At 45.0% G+C, this 17,082-nt stretch overlaps 3 protein-coding genes and 1 long non-coding RNA gene across 4 annotated transcripts; 1 reads left to right on the top strand and 3 right to left on the bottom strand.

Moving 5' to 3' along the window:
• Positions 1-5,639: 5,639 nt before the first annotated feature.
• Positions 5,640-6,513, bottom strand: LOC125522604 (putative invertase inhibitor). Its single transcript, XM_048687651.2, has one exon. The coding sequence runs from the start codon at positions 6,474-6,476 to the stop codon at positions 5,880-5,882; it is 597 nt and encodes a 198-aa protein (XP_048543608.2). The 5' UTR covers positions 6,477-6,513; the 3' UTR covers positions 5,640-5,879.
• A 178-nt stretch (positions 6,514-6,691) lies between these two features.
• On the bottom strand, positions 6,692-8,886 carry LOC125522603 (WAT1-related protein At3g30340). The gene is made up of 5 exons (XM_048687649.2): positions 8,677-8,886; positions 8,343-8,522; positions 7,411-7,828; positions 7,165-7,316; positions 6,692-7,018 (listed from the first exon to the last, which is right to left on the bottom strand). Exons 1-5 carry the CDS (start codon positions 8,865-8,867, stop codon positions 6,865-6,867), a joined length of 1,095 nt encoding a protein of 364 aa, XP_048543606.2. The 5' UTR covers positions 8,868-8,886; the 3' UTR covers positions 6,692-6,864.
• Positions 8,887-9,023: 137 nt separating this feature from the next.
• Positions 9,024-12,905, top strand: LOC147957021 (uncharacterized). The gene is made up of 3 exons (XR_015610039.1): positions 9,024-9,162; positions 9,834-12,367; positions 12,479-12,905. It is a non-coding gene; the product is annotated as an uncharacterized LOC147957021 (long non-coding RNA).
• On the bottom strand, positions 9,221-11,461 carry LOC125522602 (WAT1-related protein At3g30340). Its single transcript, XM_048687648.2, has 6 exons — positions 11,229-11,461; positions 11,085-11,147; positions 10,844-10,960; positions 10,345-10,744; positions 10,104-10,255; positions 9,221-9,916 (listed from the first exon to the last, which is right to left on the bottom strand). The coding sequence occupies exons 1-6, from the start codon at positions 11,459-11,461 to the stop codon at positions 9,790-9,792; spliced, it is 1,092 nt and encodes a 363-aa protein (XP_048543605.1). The 3' UTR covers positions 9,221-9,789.
• Positions 12,906-17,082: the final 4,177 nt, after the last annotated feature.

Genomic DNA, 17,082 nt, shown 5'->3' with positions numbered 1-17,082 from the left:
TTGAAAATCATCGTAACAAGAAAATAAAGTTTCTACGATCTGATCGTGGAGGAGAATATTTGAGTTACGAGTTTGGTGTACATTTGAAACAATGCGGAATAGTTTCGCAACTCACGCCACCCGGAACACCACAGCGTAATGGTGTGTCCGAACATCGTAATCGTACTTTACTAGATATGGTGCGATCTATGATGTCTCTTACTGATTTACCGCTATCGTTTTGGGGTTATGCTTTAGAGACGGACGCATTCACGTTAAATAGGGCACCATCAAAATCCGTTGAGACGACGCCTTATGAACTATGGTTTGGCAAGAAACCAAAGTTGTCGTTTCTGAAAGTTTGGGGCTGCGATGCTTATGTGAAAAAGCTTCAACCTGATAAGCTCGAACCCAAATCAGAGAAATGTGTCTTCATAGGATATCCAAAGGAAACTATTGGATACACCTTCTATCACAGATCCGAAGGCAAGACTTTTGTTGCTAAATTCGGAAACTTTCTGGAGAAGGAGTTTCTCTCGAAAGATGTGAGTGGGAGGAAAGTAGAACTTGATGAGGTAACTGTACCTGCTCCCTTATTGGAAAGTAGTACATCACAGAAAACTGTTTCTGCGACACCTACACCAATTAGTGAGGAAGCTAATGATAATGATCATGAAACTTCAGGACAAGATACTACTGAACCTCGTAGATTAACCAGAGTGAGATCCGCGCCAGAGTGGTACGGTAATCCTGTTTTGGAAATCATGCTGCTAGATCATGATGAACCTACGAACTATGAAGAAGCGATGGTGAGCCCAGATTCCGCAAAATGGCTTGAAGCCATGAAATCTGAGATGGGATCCATGTATGAGAACAAAGTATGGACTTTGGTTGACTTGCCCGATGATCGGCAAGCAATTGAGAATAAATGGATCTTCAAGAAGAAGACTGACGCTGACGGTAATATTACTGTCTACAAAGCTCGACTTGTCGCAAAAGGTTTTCGACAAGTTCAAGGGGTTGACTACGATGAGACCTTCTCACCCGTAGCGATGCTTAAGTCTGTCCGAATCATGTTAGCAATTGCCGCATTTTATGATTATGAAATTTGGCAGATGGATGTCAAAACTGCATTCCTGAATGGATTTCTGGAAGAAGAGTTGTATATGATGCAACCGGAAGGTTTTGTCGATCCAAAGGGAGCTAACAAAGTGTGCAAGCTCCAGCGATCCATTTATGGACTGGTGCAAGCCTCTCGGAGTTGGAATAAACGCTTTGATAGTGTGATCAAAGCATTTGGTTTTATACAGACTTTCGGAGAAGCCTGTATTTACAAGAAAGTGAGTGGGAGCTCTGTAGCATTTCTGATATTATATGTGGATGACATATTACTGATTGGAAATGATATAGAATTTCTGGATAGCATAAAGGGATACTTGAATAAGAGTTTTTCAATGAAAGACCTCGGTGAAGCTGCTTACATATTAGGCATAAAGATCTATAGAGATAGATCAAGACGCTTAATTGGACTTTCACAAAGCACATACCTTGACAAGATTTTGAAGAATTTCAAAATGGATCAAGCAAAGAAAGGGTTCTTTCCTGTGTTACAAGGTGTGAAGTTGAGTCAGACTCAATGCCCGACCACTGCAGAAGATAGAGAGAAAATGAAAGATGTTCCCTATGCTTCAGCAATAGGCTCTATCATGTATGCAATGTTGTGTACCAGACCTGATGTGTGCCTTGCTATAAGTCTAGCAGGGAGGTACCAAAGTAATTCAGGAGTGGATCACTGGACAGCGGTCAAGAACATCCTGAAATACCTGAAAAGGACTAAGGATATGTTTCTCGTATATGGAGGTGATAAAGAGCTCATTGTAAACGGTTACGTTGATGCAAGCTTTGACACTGATCCGGACGATTCTAAATCGCAAACCGGATACGTGTTTACATTAAACGGTGGAGCTGTCAGTTGGTGCAGTTCTAAACAAAGCGTCGTGGCGGGATCTACATGTGAAGCGGAGTACGTAGCTACTTCGGAAGCAGCAAACGAAGGAGTCTGGATGAAGGAGTTCATATCCGATCTAGGTGTCATACCTAGTGCATCGGGTCCAATGAAAATCTTTTGTGATAATACTGGTGCAATTGCCTTGGCAAAGGAATCCAGATTTCACAAGAGGACTAAACACATCAAGAGACGCTTCAATTCCATCCGGGATCTAGTCCAGGTGGGAGACATAGAGATTTGCAAGATACATACGAAGCTGAATGTAGCAGACCCGTTGACTAAGCCTCTTCCACGAGCAAAACATGATCAGCACCAAAGCTCCATGGGTGTTAGAATCATTACTGTGTAATCTAGATTATTGACTCTAGTGCAAGTGGGAGACTGAAGGAAATATGCCCTAGAGGCAATAATAAAGTTATTATTTATTTCCTTATAATCATGATAAATGTTTATTATTCATGCTAGAATTGTATTAACCGGAAACATAATACATGTGTGAATACATAGACAAATAGAGTGTCACTAGTATGCCTCTACTTAACTAGCTCGTTAATCAAAGATGGTTATGTTTCCTAACCATGGACAAAGAGTTGTTATTTGATTAACGGGATCACATCATTGGTTGAATGATCTGATTGACATGACCCATTCCATTACCTTAGCACCCGATCGTTTAGTATGTTGCTATTGCTTTCTTCATGACTTATACATGTTCCTATGACTATGAGATTATGTAACTTCCGTGTGCCGGAGGAACACTTTGTGTGCTACCAAACGTCACAACGTAACTGGGTGATTATAAAGGAGCTCTACAGGTGTCTCCAAAGGTACATGTTGGGTTGGCGTATTTCGAGATTAGGATTTGTCACTCCGAATCTCGGAGAGGTATCTCTGGGCCCTCTCGGTAATGCACATCACTTAAGCCTTGCAAGCATTGCAACTAATGAGTTAGTTGCGGGATGATGTATTACGGAACGAGTAAAGAGACTTGCCGGTAACGAGATTGAACTAGGTATTGGATACCGACGATCGAATCTCGGGCAAGTAACAAACCGATGACAAAGGGAACAACGTATGTTGTTATGCGGTCTGACCGATAAAGATCTTCGTAGAATATGTAGGAGCCAATATGGGCATCCAGGTCCTGCTATTGGTTATTGACCGGAGACATGTCTCGGTCATGTCTACGTTGTTCTCGAACCCGTAGGGTCCGCACGCTTAAGGTTTCGATGACAGTTATATTATGAGTTTATACGTTTTGATGTACCGAAGGTTGTTCGGAGTCCCGGATGTGATCACGGACATGACGAGGAGTCTCGAAATGGTCGAGACATAAAGATTGATATATTGGAAGCCTATGTTTGGATATCGGAAGTGTTCCGGGTGAAATCGGGTTTTTACCGGAGTACCGGGAGGTTACCGGAACCCCCCGGGAGCTATATGGGCCTTAGTGGGCCTTAGTGGAAGAAGAGGAGAGGCGGCCAGGGCTGGGCCGCGCGCCCCTCCCCCCTAGTCCGAATAGGACAAGGAGAGAGGGGGCCGGCGCCCCCCTCCTTCTCTCTCTCTCTTTTCCACCTCGTGAATCCTATTCCAACTAGGATTGGGGGGGAGTCCTACTCCCGGAGGGAGTAGGACTCCTCCTGGCGCCTCTCCTAGGCCGACCGCACCCCCCCCCCTTGAGCCTTTATATACGGAGGCAGGAGCACCCCAGAGGAACACAAATTGATCCACGTGATCATATTCTTAGCCGTGTGCGGCGCCCCCTGCCACCATAGTCCTCGATAATATTGTAGCGGTGCTTAGGCGAAGCCCTGCGACAGTAGTGCATCAAGATCGTCACCACGCCGTCGTGCTGACGGAACTCTTCCCAGACACTTTGCTGGATCGGAGTCCGGGGATCGTCATCGAGCTGAACGTGTGCTAGAACTCGAAGGTGCCGTAGTTTCGGTACTTGATCGGTCGGGCCATGGAGACGTACGACTACATCAACCAAACGCTTCCGTTGTCGATCTACAAGGGTACGTAGATCACACTCTCCCCTTTCGTTGCTATGCATCACCATGATCTTGCGTGTGTGTAGGAAATTTTTTGAAATTACTACGTTCCCCAACAGCTCGGTGGTGGTCCAGGCGGTGGAGGAGGTAGAACCATGACCGGATGGACCTTTCTCACAGGACTCGCAGCCGGCTCAGGCGCCTCACCACCGCACCACCTTGCCCTGTGCCCAGCCTCGCCACAAAGCAAACACCTCTCTCTGTTTGTACACTTGGCAATCCTATGATCCGTCTCGAGGCACCGGAAACACTTTCCCCAGGCTTTCTTGAAGAGAAGCACTTTGAGTTGAGATGGCTTGGCCTTCGGCGGAGGGCGCTGGTAAAAAGGGGGGCGCCTCCCCCTCCCTACCATCCTCCACCCATCGTCATCAATGCGCATATGGGAGTTGCTGGGCCTTGAATGTGATGGATCTGTGGCCGGAGCAACCACAATGGACTGCAGACGGCCACCGGTTGCATTAATCACCGGGCCCCCCTCCGTCCCACGCGGCCTAGGGGACTGCGCTGGGCACGCCGGCGCAAGCAGAGCCTCCAAGTAGGAGACCGTTGGGGCAAGGGAGGCTGGAGCCGGTGACGAGGACATGGGGCAGGGCGCGTCGCCGAGGAGGAGGCGCAGAGGGGGAGGAGGGGGAGAGCGGGAGGAGGGTCGACTCTGCTGTCTGAGCCAAGATGAGCTACATAACCTTCATTTCATCTTCTTCTTTTTGTAGCACATTTATTTTATCTACGGTGGTCAACTACACGGAGGGGGGGAAATAGGGAAGGATCCCTCTCTCCACTAGATCTAGCGGTCTCGTCAGCCGGTGGGGTGAGGAGAGGGGGGCGCTCCTGTGCATTAGTTGTAGGTTCCTTTCTTACTATGTTTGCATCCTACGTGGCTAGATTTTGGCTCTTACTCGACGGGGTGGAGGCACCGTCGAGCTCCTCTCTTGGTCGTCCTCAGCTTGTTCTTTGTCGTGGCCTTCCTCGTTGACGACTTTGGCTTGATTCGTCCTAGAGATGCCCTGCTGAATAACCTCCCTTCTCACCTAGTGATTTTCCAGTCTTTTTCTTCCCTTTTGATTCTTGGCACCATGGTGGTGTCAAGCCATCGAAGAAGTGTTGTGATTGGGATCTTACTAGATCGTTGCCCCTTTCCCTTTCCCTTAATCTCCTACCAGTTTATCCCCATCCAACCTATGGAGACACAAAAATCTTTTCATGAAGATCTTGTGCTTCACTTTTGATGTTGCTCCAGCTTCTACAGGGAGGTCACAACCCATCCAAGGGGCTTATTCCTCTCTGGCACATATTATTATACATGATCCTTGACGTCGATGAGCTACTAATCATGTGTCTCAAGAGGCTGCTTGATGAAGTCATCTTCGTCCTCCTTTAGGTTGTTGGTCATCATCTTCATTACCGGTGTTCGGCTACATGTTCTGCTTGATAGCGATTGTCGGAGGCAAGGCTTCAAGGTGGAGCAGCGTCGATCGGCTCTCCCAATGTCTGTTACTCGTGGCCCTCCACGTGTCCTCTTCCTCGGTCTCATAATGTAAGCCGTTTTTGTACGAGATAATGTAAGACTTAGTATGACACTTAAGGTGTCTTAGATTCGCTAGTTGTACGGATCATATCGATTTTTCTTGAAGACCACATGGCTACATTTTATTATCACACTCGTCTTCCATTGATAAACGCTGGATGTAAAAACATTGCACATACCAAACTATCTTATGCAGCCATGTTGAAAGAAGAGGGTTTATTCGTTCATTATTAATCCCATTTCGTTTTTATTTACCACTACGTCAGCCGAGCACGCATGTCTCGCACGTGCCCAAGCGGCCGATCGACGACGGTCAGGCGATGCCGCTGGTGAGCCCGAGCGCGATGACGGCGAGGCGGCCGTACTCCTTGTCGTGCCCGGCGACGGGGACGCCTCCCCGCGCCTCCTCCTCGCCCTTCCACGCGTCCTCGCACCGCTCCGCAGCGCCCAGCGCCGCCGCGATCTGCTCCACGGCGCGCCCGTACACGCGCGCGCGGATGTTGTCCAGCGCGTCCCGGAGCACGTCGGCCGCTGCGCCGTAGAGCTCCGTGCAGCGGCCGAGCCTGGCGCGCGCGCGCGGGCTGCCCTCCGCCTCGCCCAGCCCCTCCATCCGCGCCTCCGTGGCCGCCGCGTGCTCCACCGCCATCCGCGTCGCCGCCGCCGCCAGCGCGTGCATGTCCGCCGCGTCCCGGCCCTCGGAGTCGGACGAGAGGGAGGCCACGCAGTGCTCGTAGTCCACGGCCGCGTCCCGGCCCGCCGCGCCCCGGCACGCCTCCTCGATCCCCGCCGACGCCGCCATCACCGCCGCCTGCGCCGTGCGCGGCGCCCCGGCCAGGATGAGGACCGCCACGGCCACGGCGAGCACCGCCATGGACGTGGTGTGGCCGCGTCCTCCTTGCTGCATCGCCATGCTACCTCGATCGTTCAGGAGTGTGGTTGTGCGGCATGGGTATTTATGTATGAGCTCGTACGTGGGGTGAGGGTCTGTCAATGGAGGACGACACAGGTGTCGGCCATGCCCCAAGCCGGAGATCGGCCATTGCTAATTCGGACATGAACGAACGACACAGAGTGAACGGCTAATTATAGATGGATTTGAGTGACACCATGAATCAACATCTCATAGTTCATCCCCATCTTCACCAGAGCATCTCACTCTCATGTCAAGATCACAACTGTTCCCATCCAAATTTCCTACGGTACAGTACAGTGTTGATTAGTAGTTTCAGTTCATCATATTCTCTCTAGTTCAAAATTTCAAATGCGTGTCTTGCTGCAGTTCAGACTTCAGTTCGGGATCACACTCTCTCCTGCTGCTCTGCCACGTCTCCGTGGCCAGCTGCTGCTACCTCCACCGTCTTGGCCGGAGCGGCGGCGGCGACGGCGGCTTCCTCCCTCTTGCCCCACAGCACGAGGTAGAGGCCCAGGATGACCAGCACCGACCCCAGCACGCTGCAAACATCATGTCATCATCATCAGATCAATCGACAATTCGTCACTGAATGAGCTCACTGTCTGATGCAGTTTAGACCACTGAACTCTGACGAAAAACAACAGTGTTCAGAGAGTGGATTCGGTTCAGTGACCGGCGGACCGACCTGCCGAGGTAGAGGGGCTCGTGGAGGACGCATAGGTCGATGCCGGCGACGAACATCTGCGCCAGCGGGCTGAAGGCGGCGGTGAATACCGGGCCCCGCTTCTCCACGCAGTAGGTCAGCAGCAGGTACCCGACCCCGGACGCCACCACCCCCTGCCAAATCCAAATCCAAACAAATCCCCAATCAAAATCTTGCATCTTTAATCTTCAGGAGTCGACGGATGGACCAGGGATCGCGCGCACGTACGCAGTACACGACGGCGGCGATCTCGACGGTGCCGCGGAGCCGCCAGGCGGCGAGGCCGGCGCCCCACTGCGTGGACAGCGCCAGCGCCGCCGCCTGCGCGAAGCTGAGCAGCGACATGAGCGCCGTGGCCGAGTACACCGCCGGGTACAGGCGCGTGAGCCGCCGCTGCAGCAGCAGCCACCCCGCGAACCCCACCACGTTCGCCAGCATCGACGCCGACCCCAGCACCCACCGCACCGCGCTCCGGTGCTGCTCCTCGACGCCGGCCGCCGCCGCCGACGACGGGGGCAGGTGGTGGTGGAGGTGGGTGAGGGACGCGCCCTTGTAGAAGGTGAGCATCATGGCCCCCGTGAGGGACAGCAGCGTGCCGGAGATCTTGGCGCTCCCGGACTTGCTCCGAACCTCCAGCGCCTCATACCTAGCACAGGTCATGGATGAGATTCATTTGAATTTGTTTGGGTTTCTACTAATTGTGTTTATAAATCATGGCTCATAGGTGTGCAATACAAACCTAGAAAATTATGAAAAAGTGTTTAATTCTGATTCACATGACTTAGAAAATTATGTGTGTTAAAGTTCTGTTCATAGGATACGCTGATCGATGTGGTCCGTAAAGTCGAAGTCTTTTTCTTTTGCTGTTGATTCAGTTCAAGATGCTATTATGTGCTAGATTTGATGAAAACAGATTTAAAAAGTAATAGTGCAGAATCAAACTAGCTATTAGGGTCTTATATTGCATTTCAAGCTCCTATTGTACTACTCCTAGTTAGATTAATGGAAGCTGTATTAAAGTGTTCAAACAGAGTCGATTCAAACTTATAGTCGTGCTACACACTTGTATATGAAACTTTGCAACATGACCTACTACATGGAAGAAACCTTCTTTTCACAGAAAACAACTTTTTGCCACAGGAAAGAGAATGAACATTTACCCGAAAGCGAGTGATATCAGGAAGGTAACCACCGGGAGCAGATTGCCGAAAGTCGCAGCAAACGTTGCGGTCGTGTACTCCAGCCCGACGAAGAGCGTGTACTGAAGCAGGACCGGGCCGAGGATTCCACTAAGGAACAGGTACGCAAAGATTTCAGCAGTGATCTTTGGTCTTGTCTTCCTGAAAGGAGGAACACAAAAAAAAGGCCAGTTCATGTGCATGATCAGCGACAGTGAAATACCAACGACGACTACTGGTACTAGTACTAGCAGCTGCTTTTATCGCCATGATGATCTGTTTTTGCCTTTGCTTTTGATAATAGTAATGATGATACCTTTCCTTGAAGTAGGCAATGGGGCCAAGGAATACAGTGGCCAGCATCTGCCTGAAAGTGATGAGGACCAGCCGGTTCATCCCCTGGTTCAGCGCCTGCTTGAGCAGCGTGGTCATGACGGCGATCACGACGTTCGTCGCCACCATCGCCGCCGTCGGCATCCACTGCTCCACGCATCCTGCACTCCACATTTTCAGTCCGTCTGCCTCGATGATCTGATGGGCAATTTGTTTCTGGTTATGCCATGGTTTTTATAGGGGTGGTGACAGGCGAAGGTCCGGAAAATGGCATCTCAAGGCATGTCTCCGACTCACGGTTTCGTTTTCGCACACGTGACCGAGAGCTAAAACATGGCCCGGGGGAGAGGAGCACATCGTTTGTTCTCTTAATGTCTGAATAATTGTGGGAAATTTGCCGTATCGAGCAAATTGCGCACCCGGCTGAATCGAATAGCTGTCTCTTTATTGCATAGTGCGAAGGAACAAAGTAAGGCTCTGCCCCCCTTTTTTCCAATTTCTGGCAAGCAAAATATAGCTTGTGATCCTTCCTGCATGGCCTTCTTCTACACTGTAGGGCATTAGATGCTGTCTTAGCACTGAAAATTTTGGCATGAGCCCGTTTAGGACCTACAAGGAACAATTTAGGGGAACGCCTTCCCGTGCGAAAGTTCTTAGATCCAATGCCCACTGTCTCTTCTTTGATGAGCAAAACATTTCTTTAAGTCCAAATCAAATCGCAAAGCATTGATTCGATATAGCCGCCCCCACAGGACCGTGGGGTGGTCGTACAAAAATCGTGCGGAGAATATTTTCTTTTCTTTTCTTTTATTTCTTTTCATGCTCAATATGACAGATGTGACCTTCTAACGTACTGAGATATTGGCAACCTATGCCCACCGCTCTTTATCACCTGAAGAATTTGGGCTACATTTAGGCATATAGCTGCAGAAATTTGCCCGACGTATCGTCTCGTTGTGCGAGCGAAAACGCATACGACAACTGCATTACTAACAGTACTGTATACTATTCCTCTTGGTTAAACTACGTAGGTGTAGAAAACTAAGGAGGAATATATGCCATAGTTTTACAACCTAAGAGTGCCATAGCTTGGTCCTTATGATTTGATTTGCTTCTCCTTATCCTCTTCCTCTTTGGCAGGTGGTACTGTCGCCGAGGCATCCCTGCTCTTTCCCCACAGCAGAATATAGAGGCCCAAGATCATCAGTATGGATCCCAGCACACTGCAAGGGCAAAACAAAAATACAAAAGGTGATGCCATTTGGACCAGCCATTGCAGTTCTACAAGTGCAAAAGTGGATAAACTCACTCATAAACTGAAAAGATTATGCATCATTTATTTCAGTATGGGAAATGAATGAATGATCATGAGACTGTACTGATTTAATATCTGAGGCAAATCTGGTTTACCTTCCAAGGTAGATGTTCTCATGGAGAAAGAAGAAATCAATTATGGCCACCATGATCTGGATGATGGGGATGAAAGCTGAAGTGAACACTGGCCCTCTCTTCTCCACACACCATGTCATCAGTACATATCCCACTCCAGACCCCAAGATTCCCTGCAACATATGAAACAAGTGTTCTTTGGTTCAGCCAATTCTCTGCAGAGTTCACTCTTTTTTGGTAAACTGCAACAAAAAGATCTTACTGTGTACAGTACTGTAACAATCTCCACTGGCTTTGTGAGGACCCACACCGATGCCCGCCGCTGTATCGCCGCCGTCAGGCCCCCGCCCTGCAGGGAGCTGATGAGGAACATGTATGCAGTGCTGGAGTAGAGTGCTGGGTACTTCTTGGTGAGCTTGGACTGCAGCAGGAGCCAAAAGGAGAAGCACAGGCAGTTTGCCAGTAACGCTAGAGTGCCCAGGGTCCAGCTCTTCTTGCCAGATTCTGCTGCTGCTATTTCTGCATGCTGGCCTGAAGGCTCTGCTTGGTGTGTCAAGGCCACACCCTTGTAGAGGGTCAGGAGCATGACGCCGGCGAACGACATGAGTGTCCCGATGATCTTCGCAGCTCCTGCCTTGTTCTTCATGTTCAGTGACTCCACCCTACATCCATGAGCCGTATTCCCAAAAGGTTTAGATATTAGCAAGAACAAAGTGCATGAGAAAGGTACCAGGTAAATTTGAAAATCGGCACACACACACCGGAGCAAGACAGCGATGAGGAAAGTCAGCACAGGAGCCAGGTTGGTAAAAGTTATTGCAAACGTTGCCGTTGTGTACTGCAGCCCGTAGAAGAAGGTATACTGAGAGAGCGCAGCGCTAAAATGGGAGGAAAAGTCAATGATGAATCAAGCAGAATCATATCTGGCAGAGCATTCTATAGCCGGGTCGCTGTACTAATATGAGGAAGTGATTGTTGTGATGCTATGTTTGCCAACCGTACCCTAACGCTGCGCTGAAGAAGAGGTACACCAGGATCTCCAGTGTGAGCTTAGGCCGTGTGTTCCTGAAAGAAAACAACAGCAGCATCATATTCTAGGATAAGTTCTGAACTCTGGTCATCTTCTGCAAATCAAAATTTATGTACCGTTCTTTGAAAAATGCGATCGGAGAAAGGAAGACCGTGGCCACCAGTTGACGCAGCGTGATGAGCACTAGACGGTCGAGCCCTTCCTCGAGCGCCGCCTTGATCAGGGCCGTTGTCACGGCAGAGATGAGGTCGAAGACCAGCATTGCCATCACCGGTTTCCACTCATCGATGCGCGCCATCCCCCACATTGTGCTGCTGAATCTTTGACACACCTTTACTTGTATTGCCATGATGATTCTCTTGTCATGGACTACTTATAGGCATAATTTACCAGACGGAGACCCTTCCGAAAATTAAAGAGATGTCATGGAGGATACGCACAAATGACCCTTTTACCCTCCAAAGAAAAGGCGCTAGTGATGACACATAATGCGATTACTTATTGGCATGAAACGGTCCATCTCGACATGTTCTTTTTCCTTCAGTGCCATGAGAAGCTACTGACACGAATCACAAAGATGTTTTGACTGGTGGAAGCATCTCCTCCATTGCTGAGTTCGCAATGACAGTGGAAAAGACTCCACTATTTGCACACTTCGGTGAGTTTGGCAAGCTCCTGTTTGGGCTACAAACTTGACCCTATTCTCATCATGGTAAGGGTGCAGAGCTATTCAGTTGTGCAGAAAAGGCGGTTCTGTCCCGTCCGATCCAATCCAGAGGAAAGCAGGATGGTGAGTTGTTAGTGGAGTGATCACCTAGTATGAAAGCTCCCTGTCTCATCCATCTCCCTTGATAATGGAAATTGGCGACGCCGAGAGACGAGCAGCTCCCAGTTGCGCAGAGGAATGGCGAAAGCGGGTTGTCGGTATGATGCGGCATTGGTGCACATGGCGGAACTACACTTTGCTGCAACTGCACATTACTTCTTGATCAGGAAACGGCCAGCAATGCCAGGCTAGCCCCTAGACGCAGCAATAAGAAAAATCTTCGTCGCCGACAACTGGTAGTAGATCCCGACCGGGGCAGTGACATAAAATTCCCTGAGGTTTTGACTGCGCACATTGTGCAGCGAGCACCCACCCACTCGTCTCTTTCAGCGGTAACGATGTTACCGCCGCTTGTTTCCTACCGCAGGGGTACTGGATCCAGACAAGATGCTGAATTATGCCCACCTGGAGAATAGCATCCATGTTCAGGTAACTTACTGGATCACATAGTGCTAGCAAATCAACATTGTTCAGGAATTAGGATGGTGATTCATGAGAGTGCAAAGCAAAATGAATCTTTATCAACTGATTTGCATGCAGATCACAATCTAAGCCACATCTGCAGCCCTATCCTACTAGGCTTTAGCTGCCTGCAAGGACAGTTAGATGGGGAACAGTAGGGTATTGTCCCGATCACAGTACATACCCTAAGCAAAAGCACATTAAGAAGCAAAGGAAAGAGAAGGCACTGGCTTTTGCCATAAGCCTATGGCTGAGAAAAGTGCTGACTCTCCTCCATGCTGATAAAAAGCTGCCTTTAACCTGACACAAAAAAAGGTTGTGTGTCAAAAAAGAAAAGGAGAAACTTGTCATTTTCATTTTGTGAGAATAAACTGTTTTCATATATCAGTGTGCATCTTGTAAAAAGAAGTTGTATCAAAAAAATAGAAGGAAAGATTTGCCTTTTCTCCTTTTGTTATTTTGGAGAAGGAAATATATATTATTTTTTTGATAAAAAAGAAGAAACTATAATGATTGGGTGTATGAGAGCATCTTGTAAAAAGACAACTTTAACTAACTGGTATGATTAACCTAGTGCCCACAGCAATCTAGCACAGATTTTATGCTAACCTTAACATCTGAGACTCTTGAGAGCCTAGTGCCTGTCGGTCTCATGGCTGGCCTTAATCAGATGCTAACAAAATTCGCTGATTAAATTATGATTTTTGGAAGATCTTCTGGTCTTTTTGTATTCGGAAGCTAGACTCAGAAAGTAGCAAAGCACTAACCAACATTGTTTTTTCGCATGTAAAGCTTATGCATACAAAGCCACAAAGAAAGCAGACCAGTTTCTAATGTCATGATTTGGACCAATTGAGCCATAGGCAGTTCCTCATATGCCATGTTATTGGATTTCTTGGGCCTACTGTTGTATGTAAATGGTGGCCGACACTTAAATATGATTCTGAATTCCTTTCTTAAGGGCAATTCCTAATTGAGGCTCATTGTGTCAAGCTCCAGTTCGATTTTATTTCTTTTTCTGTTTTTCAAGTTTTTTTCTTATATTTTTCTTTTCCAGTTTTTCAAAAAATTCAGAAAATGTTCATGTTTTAGAAAAAGGTTTAAATTTTTAAGAAAACTTTTGCAATTATTTAATGTCTTTGGAATTTTAAAAATATTTTCAGTTTTAGGAAATGTTCTTATTTTTTAAAAGTTATTAATGATAAAAAAATTGTTCTAAAACTTTTAAACATGTTTATTAAAAACTGCTTCTCCCAGAAAATCAAAATAGAAACTGATAATCTGAGGAAAATAGAAAAACAAATTAACCAGAGATAGTGCTCGCTGTAGTCGTTGCTACATGTGTTGGCCCACCCGAACACACACCTGTGTGACAGGCCGACAATTTGACACAGTAAGCGTCAAATAGGGGCACCCTGCCTTAAGTGCTAGATCGAAAGACACTCCGCCCACTGGCCATCACCATGGGCCAGCGGCCCTGTAATATGTTTTTCCTTTTATCTCTAGGTTTCATTTCTATTTCCTTTTTACTCTTTCTTAATTTTCTTATTAATTTTTTAGTCCTTGCATTCCATTCGACACTTTCTAATCTGTATCTTATTGCTAGCTCACATGTTTGTATAGTTTGTTTTGGTGTCATGTATTAATATATTAAATTTAAATGTTATAGAGCTATTTATCATATTTATTAGTATGGAACATTTTTACATGTCAAAAAAATCTTCAAAGGGACCATGCAATTTTGGTTGGGCTTACATAAAAAAATTATTGACATAGATGCAAATTATCATTAAATTTGAAAAAATATTTTAAAATAGTGTCATATTTTTATGATGATTTTTTAGAAGTTGCATGAATTTAGTATTTTATGTGAAAAAATATATTTCATTATGGGATGAAAACAGGGGTGTAGCTAGGAGGTGGATCAGGTGGTCCATGGACCAACCTAGAATTTCCAAAATACATAAATGAATATTTTTGAGGTTCGACCACCCTGGCCCATTGGCCAGGCCACACCATTGTGAAAAACGTATCTTCAAGGAAAATCCATTAAATGTGATTTTGTTCTAAGAACATGTCTTATAGGATACATTTATTATTCATAAAAAAATCTACAAAGTGCAAATATTAGGAACTCCAGTAACACAACGCTGATGGGTCGGTCCACAAAGCTGCAAAGAAGAGGCCGGAGATGTGTCAATGTGGTTTCACTTTCCGCATCTAGTTTCCCACCATGATCCAGTAAAAAAAACACAACAGACGACCAAACATTTATGGACTAATACCAAAGGTTCTGAAAAATAGTTTAGGTCGCTCACCCAAATAGGTTTTTTTTCTTTTGAGAAATGCTCACCAAATAGGTGAAGACCTATGTGCTTACTATCCGTGTAGAAGACCTGGAGACCACAAGATTAAGATATGCTTCTGACCAGGGGTGCCCTTGCTTCTAGCGAGGCTTAGGAACCCTCACTGAAGGGGAGAGGGAGATGGACCAGCCCAGGCGTGCAGGAGGCCACAATCTCGTTTTTTTATTTATTTTTTCTTTATTTTTTATTTTTGTCTATACTTCCAAATATTCTAAATAAATATATTACAAAAAGTACTTCGAGTAAAACATTGAAAAAATGCTGACCAAGCATTTGAAAAATATAAAAAATGTATAGAGGAATTGTTTATCATGTATATGAAAAATGTATACAAAAAAATATACAACGTGTGTGAAAAAAGTTGAGCATATATTTAAAAAATGTTAATCTAAACATTTGAAAAAAATGTTGACCATGTATTCGAAAAATGATAAACTTGTATTTGAAAAATGTTAAATGTGTATAGAAAAAATGTTGACCATGTATTAAAAATGTTAAACTTGTATTTGAGAAATCTTAAATGTGTGTGGGAAAAATGTTGACCATCTATTCAAGAAACGTTAAGCTTGTATTTCAAAAAGTTAAATGTGTATAGAAAATATGTTGACCATGTGTTAAAAAAATGTTAAGCTTGTATATTTGAAATTGTAAATGTCTATAGGAAAATGGTTAGGCATGTATTAAAAAATGTTAAACTTGTATTTCAAAAATGTTAAATGTGTATAAGAAAATGTTGTTCATGACTTAAAAAAATGTTAAACTTGTAATTGAAAAATGTTAAATGTGTATAGAAAAATAATCACCATGTATTCAAATACTATTAATATGTTATTGAAAAATGTTAAATGTGCCGAGAAAACAATGTTGACCATGTATTAAAAAATATATTAACTTGTATTTGAAAAATGTTAAATATGTATAGAAACAAATTTGACCATGTATTCAAAAAATGTTAATCTCTTATTTGAAAAATAAATCGTTTGAAAAAATGGTAAATGTCTATAGAGAAAATGTTGACCATGTATTTAAAAATGTTAATCTGGTATTTGAAAAATGTTAAAAGCTGCCTTTAACCTGACACAAAAAAGTGTTGACTCTCCTCCATGCTGATAAAAAGCTATCGTTAACCTGACACAAAAAAAGGTTGTGTGTCAAAAAGAAAAGGCGAAACTTGTCATTTGCATTTTGCGAGGATAAGCTATTTTCATATAGCAGTGTGCATCTTGTAAAAAGAAGTTGTGTCAAAAAAACAAAAGGAGATATTTGCCTTTTGCATTTCTTTTTTGGAGAAGGGGGGAAAATAGAAAAGGGAAGAATATATAATTATTGTGTGTATCAAAGCATCTTGTAAAAAGAGAACTTTAACTAACTGGTATGATTAGCCTAGTGCCCACTGCAATCTAGCTCAGATTGGATGCTAACCTTAAGATCTGAGTGCCTAGTGCCTGTCGGTCTCATCGCTAACCTTAATCAGATGCTAACAAAGTTCGCTGATTAAATTATCACTATTAGAATATCTTCTGGTCTTTTGTGTTGGGAACCTAGACTCAGAAAGTAGCAAAGCACTAACCAACATTGTTTTTCCCATGTAAAGCTTATGCATACAAAGCCACAAAGAAAGGAGGCCAGTTTCTTCTATCATGATTTGGACCAATTGTGCCATGTGGAGGCGGATCCTCATATGCCATGTTATTGGATTTCTTGGGCCTACTGTTGTATGTAAATGGGTGGCCGGCACTTAAATATGATTCTGAATTCCTTTCTTAAGGGCAATTCCTAATTGACGCTCATTGTGTCAAGCTCCAGTCCGATTTTATTTCTTTTTCTGTTTTAAAGTTCTTTCTTATATTTTTGCTTTCAAGTTTTCCTAAAAATTCAGGAATTATTTTTCATGTTTTTAAAACAGGTTTAAAGTTTTAACAAAACGCTTGGAATTATTTAATGTTTTTGGAATTTTAAAACTATTCTGAATTCTAAAAATGTTCTTCATTTTTGAAAATTACTAAAAATTAAAAAAACTGTTCTCCTATAAAATCAAAATAAAAATCAATAATCTGAGGAAAATAGAAAAACAAATTAACCAGAGATAGTGCTCGCTATAGTGCATTGTTACACGTGTTGGCCCACCCGAGAACACACCTGTGTGACAGGCCGAAAATATGACACAACAAGCGTCAAATAGGGGCACTCAGCTCACTGGCCATCACCATGGGCCAGCAGCCCAGTATTGTATTTTTCCTTTTATCTCTAGGTTTCATTTCTATTTCCTGTTTACTCTTTCTTAATTTTCTTGTTTATTTTTTAGTCCTTGTGTTT

Source organism: Triticum urartu, chromosome 7A, assembly GCF_056163025.1.
Source record: "Triticum urartu cultivar PI428250 chromosome 7A, HENAU_Tu73, whole genome shotgun sequence".
Taxonomy (NCBI): Eukaryota; Viridiplantae; Streptophyta; class Magnoliopsida; order Poales; family Poaceae; genus Triticum; species Triticum urartu.
This window is presented reverse-complemented; position numbering and strand designations above follow the sequence as displayed.